Below are 11,842 nucleotides of genomic sequence, written 5' to 3'. Positions count from 1 at the left end.
AAATGCCATGGTGGGGACTTGTGTTTGCCTGTGCCTTAGCCTTTGCTTTTACTCTCCCAATCAGCATCATTACTGCCACCACAAACCAGACACCCGGGTTGAATATCATTACTGAGTATATCTTTGGACTCATTTACCCCGGAAGACCAATAGCAAATGTGTGCTTCAAAACATACGGTTACATAAGCATGTCTCAAGCAGTCTCCTTCCTTAGTGATTTCAAGCTTGGCCACTACATGAAAATCCCTCCGAGATCAATGTTCTTAGTTCAGGTATGTATGCATGCATACACTATTTTTGTCATTATTTCTTTTCTTTTCGTTGACTTGTGAAAACTCTGTACAGTTCATTGGAACAGTTCTTGCTGGAACCATCAACATTGGTGTGGCATGGTGGTTGCTAACTTCTGTTGAGAACATATGTCACAAGGATCTACTTCCCAAAGACAGTCCCTGGACATGTCCCGGTGACAAGGTTTTCTTTGATGCATCAGTTATTTGGGGTCTAGTTGGACCTAAGAAGATATTCGGTTCCAAAGCAGAATACTTTGCAATGAATTGGTTCTTCCTTGGAGGTGCAATTGGCCCCGTCATAGTTTGGTTATTGCACAAGGCATTCCCCAAGCAGTCATGGATTCCCTTGATCAACCTCCCAGTTCTCCTTGGGGCAACGGGGATGATGCCACCAGCCACGCAAGTCAACTACAATGCATGGGTTTTGGTTGGAACGGTGTTCAACTTCTTTGTGTTCCGTTACAGGAAGAAGTGGTGGCAGAGGTACAACTATGTTCTATCAGCAGCGCTTGATGCCGGGGTTGCCTTTATGACTGTGCTGCTTTACTTTGCTCTCAACATGGAGAATAGGAAATTGGATTGGTGGGGAAATGGTGGGGAGCACTGTGACTTGGCAATTTGTCCCACTGCTAAGGGCATAGTCGTTGATGGTTGCCCTGTCTTTTAATTTCATCACTCAAACAAATCACCCTCTCAGTTTCCATTAGGACCTGCTTTTTAGTTTGCATAGTTTCTATTTAAATTATGGATTATGTTTTTTAACTCTGTTTGTGCGGCTGTAATATTATTGCGGACACAACTAAAGATGTATATATTAAATAAATAGTGGCCTAATGTTAATGGTTAGAAAGCTGGAAATTGGCAACATATGACGGGGCGGAATATTATTGCCATTAACATTGTGTCGATTTTTTAAACTGGTTTTACCTTGACATAAAAATGGACCACCTACCTCTACCTATGGTGAAAAGCTACTAAACAAATGTGATTCCGAAAGAAAAATAAATAGCATCTGCAAAAACAGCAGAAACTTGTCCTTATTTGCAAATTGAAAGCTGTCTTGATCTCAATCATCCTTCTATTCGGCACTCGAGTGTGCATTGAAAGGCAGTGAAAACAAGAGAACAAAAATGCAACAATCATGCATCTTTTAAATTCGTCCATGGTATGATAACCAATTAAGATCATTTTGGTTTTTAAACATTTTGTATGTATTTTATTTTGATTTGGATACAAAATAAAGGAATAGAAGATGGAAGTCTAATAGAGAATCAAACGCCCATGATTGCCCCCACCACCATCTTTCTAAATTCTAAGCTTTGAAATTAATTACAAGGGTCACCCTAATTTCCTGTGGCTTCGCACTACTACACGACACCGTTTGATGACATGCTTTGTCTTTTTATCCTTTATTACTCATGCCCCCAAGTAACGATTGGTTGAAAATTGAAATCATAATGATGCTGCCGGCATGAGCTATAACTTGAGTTTTGTATATTATTTTCAATAAGAGCTGGAGAGTAAATTCCAGCAAGTTAGGTATTCACACGTACACCGGTATGACAGTTTTAAATGGCAGGAAAAAGATAAAAAAAAAAATTTGAAACGGTCGCAATTGCAGTTAAAAGAAATATCCATATCTTAAAGAACAAAATTGTTGTAGTTACTAGTTAGTGAAGGCCGTTCCTGACAAACAGAAAATCCAAAACAAAGATATACAATGCAATAATGAGTATTTGGAATGACATCACTTCCAAGCTTTAAGATTGGCTTGTCCCTCCCCCTTCATATAAGGAAAATTGAACTGATATTTCTCACTTTAAGATGGCTTCATGGCATATTCATGTACCATCTCTCCTGTTGATAATTTTCTTTCTCCAAATGGCCCCTTTTGCGAATCCACTTTCATTTAACTTCACAAGCTTTAAGGATGGTAATGTTAATGTAGAAGAAGATGCTGCTGTTGTAAGAGAAGCTATCCAAATCACCTTGAACAGCATGGACCAAAACAACAACTACAGCGTTGGCCGTGTCACCAGCAAATCACTGATGCAGATTTGGGACAAGAATTCTGGTCAGCTCACTGACTTCATTACCACATTTTCCTTTGTTATTTACTCACAAGAGTCTAGTTATGGAGATGGAATGGCTTTCTTCTTGGCTGATCCAAATCTCCCACTTCTGCATCATGTTACACAAGGTGGTGGCCTTGGCCTTGTAGATGGCAACAAAGTACTGAATTCAACTCAGCATTCATTCGTCGCCGTGGAGTTTGACACCTTCCACAATCCATGGGACCCTCAAGGTAATCATGTAGGCTTGAATTTCAACTCCATGAAATCTAATATAAGTAAGACATGGTTGGTGGATATTATGAAATGGAGAGTATATAATTGTAGCATTAAGTACAATTCAACCACTCTTAATTTAAGCGTTTCATTCACTCAGTACACTGATAATTCTTCATCAGAGGATTATGTCTCATACAAGGTTGATCTGAGAGACCACTTGCCGGAGCGCGTTATTGTTGGCTTCTCTGCTGCAACAGGGAGGTTGTTTGAGGTGAATACTCTCAAGTCTTGGTCATTCAGTTCAAGTTTGGATATTCTTGAGAATGTCAGAAATCCGATGACAGCACCGGCAGCATCACCAACTCCTAGTCCTGATTCTGAAAAGGGGAACAAGTTAAGACTGTTGGTGGGGATTGGAATTGGTGCAGCCTTGATTCTTAGTTTGTTAGTTTGTGCTTTAATATTGTGGAAGAAAAGTAGAGGGAAAAAAGAGGACTTAACTTTTGATCTGACCATGGATGATGAATTCCAAAAGGGCTCTGGACCAAAGAGGTTTGGCTACAATGAACTTCGAAGTGCAACTAACAAATTTTCAGATCCGAATAAGCTTGGTCAAGGTGGTTTTGGCAGCGTGTACAAAGGTTATCTGAAGAACTCAAACACCAATGTTGCCATCAAGAAGATTTCAAGAGAGTCTAGCCAAGGGATAAAGGAATATGCAACTGAAGTGAAGATCATTAGCCAGCTGAGACATAGAAATCTAGTACAACTCATAGGTTGGTGCCACAGGAAGAATGATCTACTCCTCATATATGAGTTCATGCCAAATGGAAGCTTAGATTCACATTTATATGGCGGAAAAAGCCTCTTGACTTGGCCAACAAGGTACAACATAGCTCTGAGCCTGGCTTCAGCATTGCTTTACCTACAAGAAGAATGGGAACAATGTGTGATTCACAGGGACATCAAACCAAGCAACATAATGTTGGATTCATGCTTCAATGCAAAGCTTGGTGATTTCGGTCTGGCAAGGCTAGTGGATCATGAGAAAGGTTCAAGAACCACGCTAATCGCAGGAACAAGAGGCTACATTGCACCAGAATATGCTACTTCAGGAAAGGCTACCAAAGAAGCTGATATATACAGCTTTGGAGTTGTGCTATTGGAGATTGCAAGTGGAAAGAAACCAATTATTGGGCTAGATTCTAACAAGGAGGACATAATAACTGTTGTTGAGTGGGTTTGGGAGCTATATGGAATGGGAAAGTTGCTTGAAGCAGTGGACCCAAAGCTATGTGGAGAATTTGATGAGAATCAAATGGAGCGCGTGCTTGGTGTTGGACTTTGGTGTGTTCATCCAGATTACAAATTCAGGCCATGCATACGGCAAGTCATCCAAGTTCTTCAATTTGAAGCTCCTTTACCAATTCTCCCAGAAAAGATGCCAGTGCCAACATATCTTCCTCCAGATATAAGAGCAATCTTTCGTTCAATTTCACCTCACTTTGCAATTGAGACAACGGAATATTGCATGGGTGACTAGTGAGTTGTTTAACTAACATCTTTTGTATGATCAAAAGTCTAACACAAATTTGTCTTTATCTAGAGACTGCACAGTATCTCTGGTGGTACTAAGTAACAAGAAAATACAGTTAAAAAAGTCAGCTCATTCAAATAAATGTATGTATCTCACAAAGCGTTTATTGATTTCTTTATTCCTAAAATGACAAATGAACAATGCTTTTGCACATTGTTGCTAGCCAAGTTTGTCATAACAGGACAAGGATCCGAATATTGCCGTTTGTGATGGATATTGCCCATTTTTAACAGAAGAGGAACATTCAAATTCAACTCTCACAAACGCTAAGCAATCTGCATGCTAAATAGTTTTGATGCTTCTGCTACCCTATCAGTATTCACTATTCAGCACTTTGATTACTGATTCGGTTAGAGTTCATTATTTTGGTCAAGAGAGATGCGGCATAATTTCTTTTTTTTTTTTTAAATGTTGTAACACTTTCAATTTTATATCGTGGGAAAAATTACATATTGGTTTCCTTAACTTTAATAAAAAGCTAAAACGTATGTTGTTTATAATTATTTTTAAAAAATAATTTGTCTTTTTCATTATGTATTATTAATAAGTTTAATAATTCACTTAGTAATACTACATGACTGATAAAATTTATTATTTTTTGCCAACACTTGACTAACATTCTATCTTAAATACTAAATTTCACTTTTAAATACTAGATTATAAAATCTTAATAGTATACAAATAAGGTACTGACTAACTATTGGTTACAAATAAAATTATATATATTTGTTACGAATGAAATTTAAAAACTAAGGGTAGTTCAGTTGCTGTAGAAATCTAAGCTAATGTTTTCTTATCTATATTAGTATATTTCCGCTACCGTGAAAATCTAAGCTTGTATATGATTTTTGTCAATATAAGTTTATAACATATATGTCTCCGAACAAAGAAGCTGGACAGTATTTCTTTTTTACAGCAGAGGTACATTCATCACAATGTAATGGCAATGTTAAATTAGTTGCTGTGTGTGTATATAAACAGGAAACTGTGCTATAGACTCCAACAAAAATGTCTTAGAATAAAAATGTACCAGAAGTAGTGTTTCACTGTCTCTGTCCTTATTTCCCTATCTCCAATAAGTCCTTATATTTTTTATATTGTTTTTATTTTATCCTGTTTCAGTTACCTAACACAACTTTACAATGGTTAATTGTAATCTCCATTTTGTTGTGCTGCTTGTAATAGTAATAATAATGCATGTTGCAAATGCTCAGATACGATCTTTTAATTTCAACAAAAACTTCAACCCAGCTCAATCTCCTGAACTAAACCCAGATGGAGATGCAACTTACTCACAGTCTTTTGATCATATCCAACTCACAGGAAAAACAGATAATGCCAAGGGATTAGGAAGAATCACAACCAAGCCTATGCATCTTATGAAAAACAATTCAGAACAAAGATATGACTTCACTACCAACTTTACCTTTGTTGTTATCTCAAACAAGACCTACCATGGAGAAGGTTTGGCATTCTTCATAGCAAGCCATATGCTGCCAATTAAGAAACATGGTATGAACGGTGGAGGGCTTGGTCTTGTGCAACCTTGTCACCCTCACCCAGATGAGTACTCTTTTGTGGCTGTGGAGTTTGACACTAACTCAGATCCTTGGGACCCAATAGGCCCAGAGCCACATGTGGGAATAGATATCAATTCTATGATTTCCACCAAGTACAGCAAATGGCCTGCAGATTTCTCAGACATAACCAATGTTTACAACTGCAGTGTCGTATACAGCGCCGGAAGCAGGCGTCTCGACGTTTACTTCACCGGAGGATCCTTCAATGGCCCTGTACCAAAAAACCTTTCAAGCCACTTGGATCTCACTGATTACTTAAAAGATCCTGTTACTCTTGGCATTTCAGCTTCAACACAGAATTATACTGTTCAATTTAGACTGCTTTCATGGTCATTCATTGCAAAGTTATCAACACCAAGTAATGCCGGTGATGACAACAGAAAACGGGAGAAATTGAAGCAAGGACTAGAAATTGGCATTGCTTGGTTTTTGAGTTTGTTAGTGTTGGTCCTGGTCTTGGATTTCATACGCAAGAGAGGAAGAAGAAAACATGAACTCGATCCTATGGATCATGAATTCCAAACTGGACCTCAGAGGATCAGTTACAACATATTGATGTCTGCCACAAATAACTTTGAAGAGGCAAAGAAGCTCGGAAAAGGCGGCTTTGGTGGTGTTTATAAAGGATATTTCAAAGATACAGGCTCTTATGCTGCTGTAAAGAAGATATCAGCAGATTCAAGGCAAGGGATAAAGGAATATGCAGCCGAAGTGAAGATCATCAGCCAATTGAGACACAGGAATTTGGTTAGACTTACTGGTTGGTGTCACAAGAAGAATGACTTCATCCTGATATATGAATACATGCCAAATGGAAGCTTGGATTCTTGTCTTTTCGACGGAGTAGGCTTCTTGTCTTGGCAGGTAAGGTACAGCATAGCTTTGGGATTGGCATCAGCATTGCTGTATTTGCAAGAAGGGTGGGAACAGTGTGTGCTTCACAGGGACATTAAATCAAGCAACATAATGTTGGACTCAGATTTCAATGCTAAGCTTGGGGATTTTGGATTGGCCAGGCTTGTGGATCATGAGAAAGGTTCAAGGACCACAGTGACTGCTGGCACACTTGGTTACATAGCACCAGAATACATGAAAACAGGAAAAGTTGGGAAGGAATCTGATATATACAGTTTTGGGGTGGTTTTGTTGGAGATAGCATGCGGCAAAAAGGCTATTCATCACATAGAGATGGAGGGTCGTGTGACTCAAGTTTCATTGGTAGAGTGGGTTTGGGAGCTGTATGGGTTGAGAAGCATCACAGCAGCAGCAGATCCAAATCTATGTGTTGCATTTGATGTTCAACAAATGGAATGTATGCTTGTTGTTGGTCTTTGGTGTGCTCATCCAGATTGCCAATGCAGGCCTTCTATAAGGCAAGTGTTGAAGGTTCTTAACTTTGATGCTCCTTTACCCATTCTTCCACAAAGGATGCCTATTCTACCACCCTATCTTCCTCTATCAACAAATGAGGTCTTTTTTACTGCTATATCAATCCAGAATTGCTATATAGATAACTGAAGGATGTCCAAGACAATAATTTTAGGAAGTTGTGTATGCTTCACAACTTGTTAGCTGTCTATAACCTATATATCTCTTCAGTTTTTGTCTTTTTATTTTTTTTTTTTCCTTTTAGGCTGTGATATAGATTAAAGAGAAAGGTTTAGATAACTCACTTTATGTTTATTTACTTGTTTGTTGTAACTATAAGATTGAATGTGGATTTCACAAAAACTTTACTCCATGTTATAGTGATAGAATAATGAGTATATAATGAATCAACTATGTTAGATATATACTAAAATCAGCTACTAATATAAAATATATGTTAAAATATAAAATATATATTAAAAATAAGTTAAATAACACATGTATTTATATATAAATATATTATGAAATATTCTATTATTGATCTAAATAGAAATGATTAGATTTTTCATATTATTAGTATCATGAAAACTATATTTCATATATTTAGTAGAGTCGGGATAAAATTCACTCAATTTTTGAATAATGTTATTGAAATAAATTTAAGTAATTTTTTGTTTACACATAATGCAGTTGCTATTTTTTTTTTTAAGTTAGGAGTGAGACTCAAATCTAACCTCTAAGGTAGTGTTTGGTGGAGAGACAGATACTGAAAGACTGAGACTGAAATAAGTTTTAGTATTCTGGTTGGTGTCAAGTGAGAGACAAAAATTGAAACAAGAATAAAACTCTAATTTAATTTGCACAAATGATAAAATTAGAATTAATTAATTAAAATGAGAGTATTTTAGGTATAAAATGTTATTAAAGTTTCAGTCTCTGTTTCTAAAAATATCAGTTCTCTGTGTCCCTACATTTTGGAGGCACTGAAATACTGAAATTTTGGAGACAGAGACAGAAATTTTAGTACCAATCTTTGAACCAACAAACATAATACTGTGTCTCAGTCTCTCAGTCTCTGTCCCAGTATTGCAAAACAAACGCTACCTAAGTGAGTATGGGGAGATTATGTCATTTGAGGTATAGTTCGTTGGCATTTAATGTACAAATAAATGAATAATGCTATTAAAACAATTTAACATTAAAATATTCTCTATTTTCATAGTGAACAATTTTGAGTTAGGAAATATTTAAAAAAGCAAAATATTCTAAAGAAATATGATTTTAATATTTAATTGAATTCGTTTTCTGCTCTTAAAAGGGTTCATGGGTGTTAAAAACTCGAGATTAGAGCCATTACCTTTGACTTAAATTCCCCTATCTGTCAACTGTCATATAGCAATACTTGTTGGAAGTTGAAATGAAACCATCGATCTCTCAGACAAAAAGAGAATCATCCATATCTACAAAAGGCGGCACGAACACAATAATTATTAGTTCCAAGAAATTACATACTATCAAAAAATTACACATTAAATAGTAGAGTAGATGCAACATGCAAGTGTCTCTTTTTGGAATGTAGTATATATTTCTTTGTTCCTGAAGATTAAGGAAACAATGTTATTGCCCTCATCTAGTTTATTTCCGTTAGCGAGCAAATCTAAGCGTGTTTCTAATCTCTAATTCTTGTATCATGTTCAATCCGAACATTTAGCCGTTTCATCCCAATGCGTATATACACATGAAAGTGTGTTATAGGCTCCAAATTTCAAAACGGACTCTCAATTATTAATTAGCAATGGCTGCTTCTGATTTCCAGTGCGTTGCATTTCTGCTTATAATAATAATTCCTGTAATTGCAAATGCTCAGACTCTATTATCTTTTAACTGCTCCAACTTCACCCAAAGTCATTGTGCTGATGAACTAACCCTGCAAGGTGATGCTAGTCACGCACAATCTTCTAACGTTATCGAACTCGCAGGAAGCAAAAACAATGCTTCAGGATTTGGAAGAGTGATAACAAAGGCAACACATCTTAAGGTAAATAATTCAAGATACGACTTCACCACAAACTTCTCCTTTCTAGTTTTCACAGAGGATCCCACCTATCCTGGAGATGGTTTGGCATTCTACATAGCAAGCCCGAAACTCCCGATCCAAGACCATATAGACGGCGGAGGCCTCGGCCTTGCCAAGGGTTACCACCATCTCCCAAGTGGTTACTCTTTTGTGGCTCTGGAGTTTGACACATTCTCAAATGCATGGGATCCAAGTGGTCCATCCCCGCATGTAGGACTAGATCTCAATTCTGTTGTTTCCAGCCTCTCTGAGACATGGTTGGTAGATTTTTCAGAGAGAAATAAAGTGTTCAATTGTAGTATTGACTACAACTCTGGAACCAAGCGTCTAGATGCTTTCTTCACTGCAAGCTCCCTCAATGGACCTGTAAAGAAGCAATTTTCGTTTCCTTTGGATCTCGATGAGTTCATACAAGATCCTGTTACTATTGGCATATCAGCTGCAGTTGCAGAAAAAAATTATACTGTGGGATATAGCTTGTTGTCATGGTCATTCAGTTCAACCTTACATGTGCCGAGTAATGCGGCCGGTTCCTTTCCTTACAAGGCACATTTGGAGAAAGCACTAGAAATAGGGATTGGTTTCTTTCTATGTTTATTTGTTTTGATATTAGTCCTACTCCTGATTTTGATACAGAGGGGAGGGAAAAGAAATCCTGAATCGGCGTTTGATCTGATGGATCATGAATTCCAAACGGGCACTGGACCACAGAGGATCAGCTATGACAGATTGGTGTGCGCAACGGATAACTTCCAAGAGGCGAAGAAACTTGGAAGAGGCGGTTTTGGTGCTGTGTATAAAGGATATTTCAAAGATACAGACTCTTTTGCTGCTGTAAAGAAGATATCAGCAGATTCAAAGCAGGGATTAAAGGAATATGCAGCTGAAGTGAAGATCATTAGCCAATTGAGACACAGGAATTTGGTGAGACTTACTGGTTGGTGTCACAAGAAGAATGACTTCGTCCTGATATATGAGTACATGCCGAATGGAAGCTTGGATTCTTTTCTTTTCCACGGAGTAGGCTTCTTGTCTTGGCAAGTAAGGTACAACATAGCTTTGGGATTGGCATCGGCATTGCTATATCTGCAAGAAGGGTGGGAAAAGTGTGTGCTTCACAGGGACATTAAATCAAGCAACATAATGTTGGACTCAGATTTCAATGCTAAACTTGGGGATTTTGGATTGGCCAGGCTTGTGGATCATGAGAAAGGTTCAAGGACCACAGTGACTGCTGGCACACTTGGTTACATGGCACCAGAATACATGAAAACAGGAAAAGTTCGAAAGGAATCTGATATATACAGTTTTGGGGTGGTTTTGTTGGAGATAGCAAGTGGCAAAAAGGTTATGCACCACATAGAATTGGAGGGTCGTGTGACTCAAGTTTCATTGGTAGAGTGGGTTTGGGAGCTGTATGGGTTGAGAAACATCACAGCAGCAGCAGATCCAAATCTATGTGTTACATTTGATGATCAACAAATGGAATGTATGCTTGTTGTTGGTCTTTGGTGTGCTCATCCAGATTGCAGATGCAGGCCCTCTGTAAGGCAAGTGATGAAAGTGCTTAACTTTGATGCTCCTTTACCCATTCTTCCAGAAAGAATGCCTCTTCTACCCTATCTCCCCTCAACCACAAATGAAGTCTTTTTAACTGCTGTTTCTTCATTCTCTGGTACCTAAAAGTTAGTTGGAACTCACTAGTATGTTATCAGTACTTTGATTTTTATCAAGTTTTGGAACCTTCACCTTATGCAATTAGCTAACCTTAGTGTATTTTCTGACTTCATTTTCTGTACATGATTCATATTGTTATCAATATATATTTTTCAAATCCTATATATATATATATTTTGTTTACTTGATTTGGTGATAATAATTTTGGAAGGTTTTCAAGTATATCATTGTACTTTTCTGGCATACTGGTATTTCAATTCTTTTAGCCATTAAGATTTATATTAAATAATTTATATGGTTCAGATTGAGTTAACAAAACTATTGTAAGCATGCAATTTGAAAAGTTCACCAAGCATATGCAACCGGTCTTTTCTTTCTCCAGTTTGAATTGGTTCAAAATTCCATGTTTGTGCAACTTGTATTTGCGTTGCAAATTTTTAGCCTTTTCTTTTTCAAGCCATAATATGTTGTAGAGTACTAGAGTAAGCTGAAACTAAGTTTGAAGTCACGCTTTTCTAATAACCCTTTCATATATTGAAACCAAACAAAAATAAATATGCAACTAGTATAAAATAAAAAAATATTTGATAATTTGAACAATTAATTAATATTCAGTTTTGATAAATATTATTTAGTGATCTTTAGTCATATTAAAAAATATATTATAAATCTAAAAAATATATATTAATATTTTTTAATAATTATTTCTATATTTTAAAATGACTATCAATTATACGTGTATGTATATAGATAAAAAAACAAATGCTACGATATTTCGGTTTAATTAACAAGTATAGTTTATTATATGTTATTAGAAATATGACACTACTATAATAATAATAATAATAATAATAATAAAAGTTATTTTTTATCATCCTATTTATTGCAACCAAAAATTAAATGCAAATTTTTTTTATAAAAATGACATCCTATTTAACATTATTTGATTTCTTATACAT

General features: G+C 36.5%; 4 protein-coding genes across 6 annotated transcripts in view; all 4 read left to right on the top strand.

Moving 5' to 3' along the window:
* LOC107480427 (oligopeptide transporter 4) overlaps nucleotides 1–1,047 on the top strand; it is a 3,440-nt gene extending 2,393 nt beyond the window's left edge. Inside the window, 2 exon segments of the mRNA XM_021138923.2 lie at nucleotides 1–272; nucleotides 346–1,047. The exon segment at nucleotides 1–272 is cut by the window's left edge and continues 19 nt beyond it. Of these exon segments, the coding sequence (XP_020994582.1) occupies nucleotides 1–272; nucleotides 346–960 (887 nt within the window). The 3' untranslated portion in view covers nucleotides 961–1,047.
* Nucleotides 1,048–2,134: 1,087 nt separating this feature from the next.
* Nucleotides 2,135–4,184, top strand: LOC107480428 (L-type lectin-domain containing receptor kinase IX.1-like). Of its 3 annotated transcripts, XM_052259692.1 has the most exons (3): nucleotides 2,135–2,367; nucleotides 2,494–2,598; nucleotides 2,764–4,184. In XM_052259692.1, exons 1-3 carry the CDS (start codon nucleotides 2,175–2,177, stop codon nucleotides 4,125–4,127), a joined length of 1,662 nt encoding a protein of 553 aa, XP_052115652.1. In that variant the 5' UTR covers nucleotides 2,135–2,174; the 3' UTR covers nucleotides 4,128–4,184. The 3 variants fall into 3 exon arrangements, with proteins under 3 accessions (XP_052115652.1, XP_052115650.1, XP_052115651.1); XM_052259690.1 differs by having other exon boundaries at nucleotides 2,494–4,184; XM_052259691.1 differs by having other exon boundaries at nucleotides 2,135–2,598.
* Nucleotides 4,185–5,323: 1,139 nt separating this feature from the next.
* LOC107480429 (L-type lectin-domain containing receptor kinase IX.1-like) lies at nucleotides 5,324–7,292 on the top strand. Its single transcript, XM_016100574.3, has one exon. It carries the CDS (start codon nucleotides 5,324–5,326, stop codon nucleotides 7,277–7,279), a length of 1,956 nt encoding a protein of 651 aa, XP_015956060.1. The 3' UTR covers nucleotides 7,280–7,292.
* Nucleotides 7,293–8,924: 1,632 nt separating this feature from the next.
* Nucleotides 8,925–10,889, top strand: LOC107480430 (L-type lectin-domain containing receptor kinase IX.1-like). The gene has a single exon (XM_016100575.3). It carries the CDS (start codon nucleotides 8,925–8,927, stop codon nucleotides 10,887–10,889), a length of 1,965 nt encoding a protein of 654 aa, XP_015956061.1.
* The last annotated feature ends 953 nt before the right edge of the window (nucleotides 10,890–11,842 follow it).

Source organism: Arachis duranensis, chromosome 3 (assembly GCF_000817695.3).
Source record: "Arachis duranensis cultivar V14167 chromosome 3, aradu.V14167.gnm2.J7QH, whole genome shotgun sequence".
NCBI lineage: Eukaryota > Viridiplantae > Streptophyta > Magnoliopsida > Fabales > Fabaceae > Arachis > Arachis duranensis.
This window is presented reverse-complemented; position numbering and strand designations above follow the sequence as displayed.

What these genes read in the sequence shown, in the direction of transcription:
- LOC107480428 (XM_052259690.1), top strand. Translation starts at nt 2,175, where the DNA reads ATGGCCCCTTTTGCGAATCCACTTTCATTTAACTTCACAAGCTTTAAG. An exon ending in GATTTGGGACAAGAATTCTG is followed by an intron (nt 2,368 to 2,493) that starts GTCAGCTCACTG and finishes ATGTTACACAAG; the next exon opens with GTGGTGGCCTTGGCCTTGTA.
- LOC107480429 (XM_016100574.3), top strand. Translation starts at nt 5,324, where the DNA reads ATGGTTAATTGTAATCTCCATTTTGTTGTGCTGCTTGTAATAGTAATA.
- LOC107480430 (XM_016100575.3), top strand. Translation starts at nt 8,925, where the DNA reads ATGGCTGCTTCTGATTTCCAGTGCGTTGCATTTCTGCTTATAATAATA.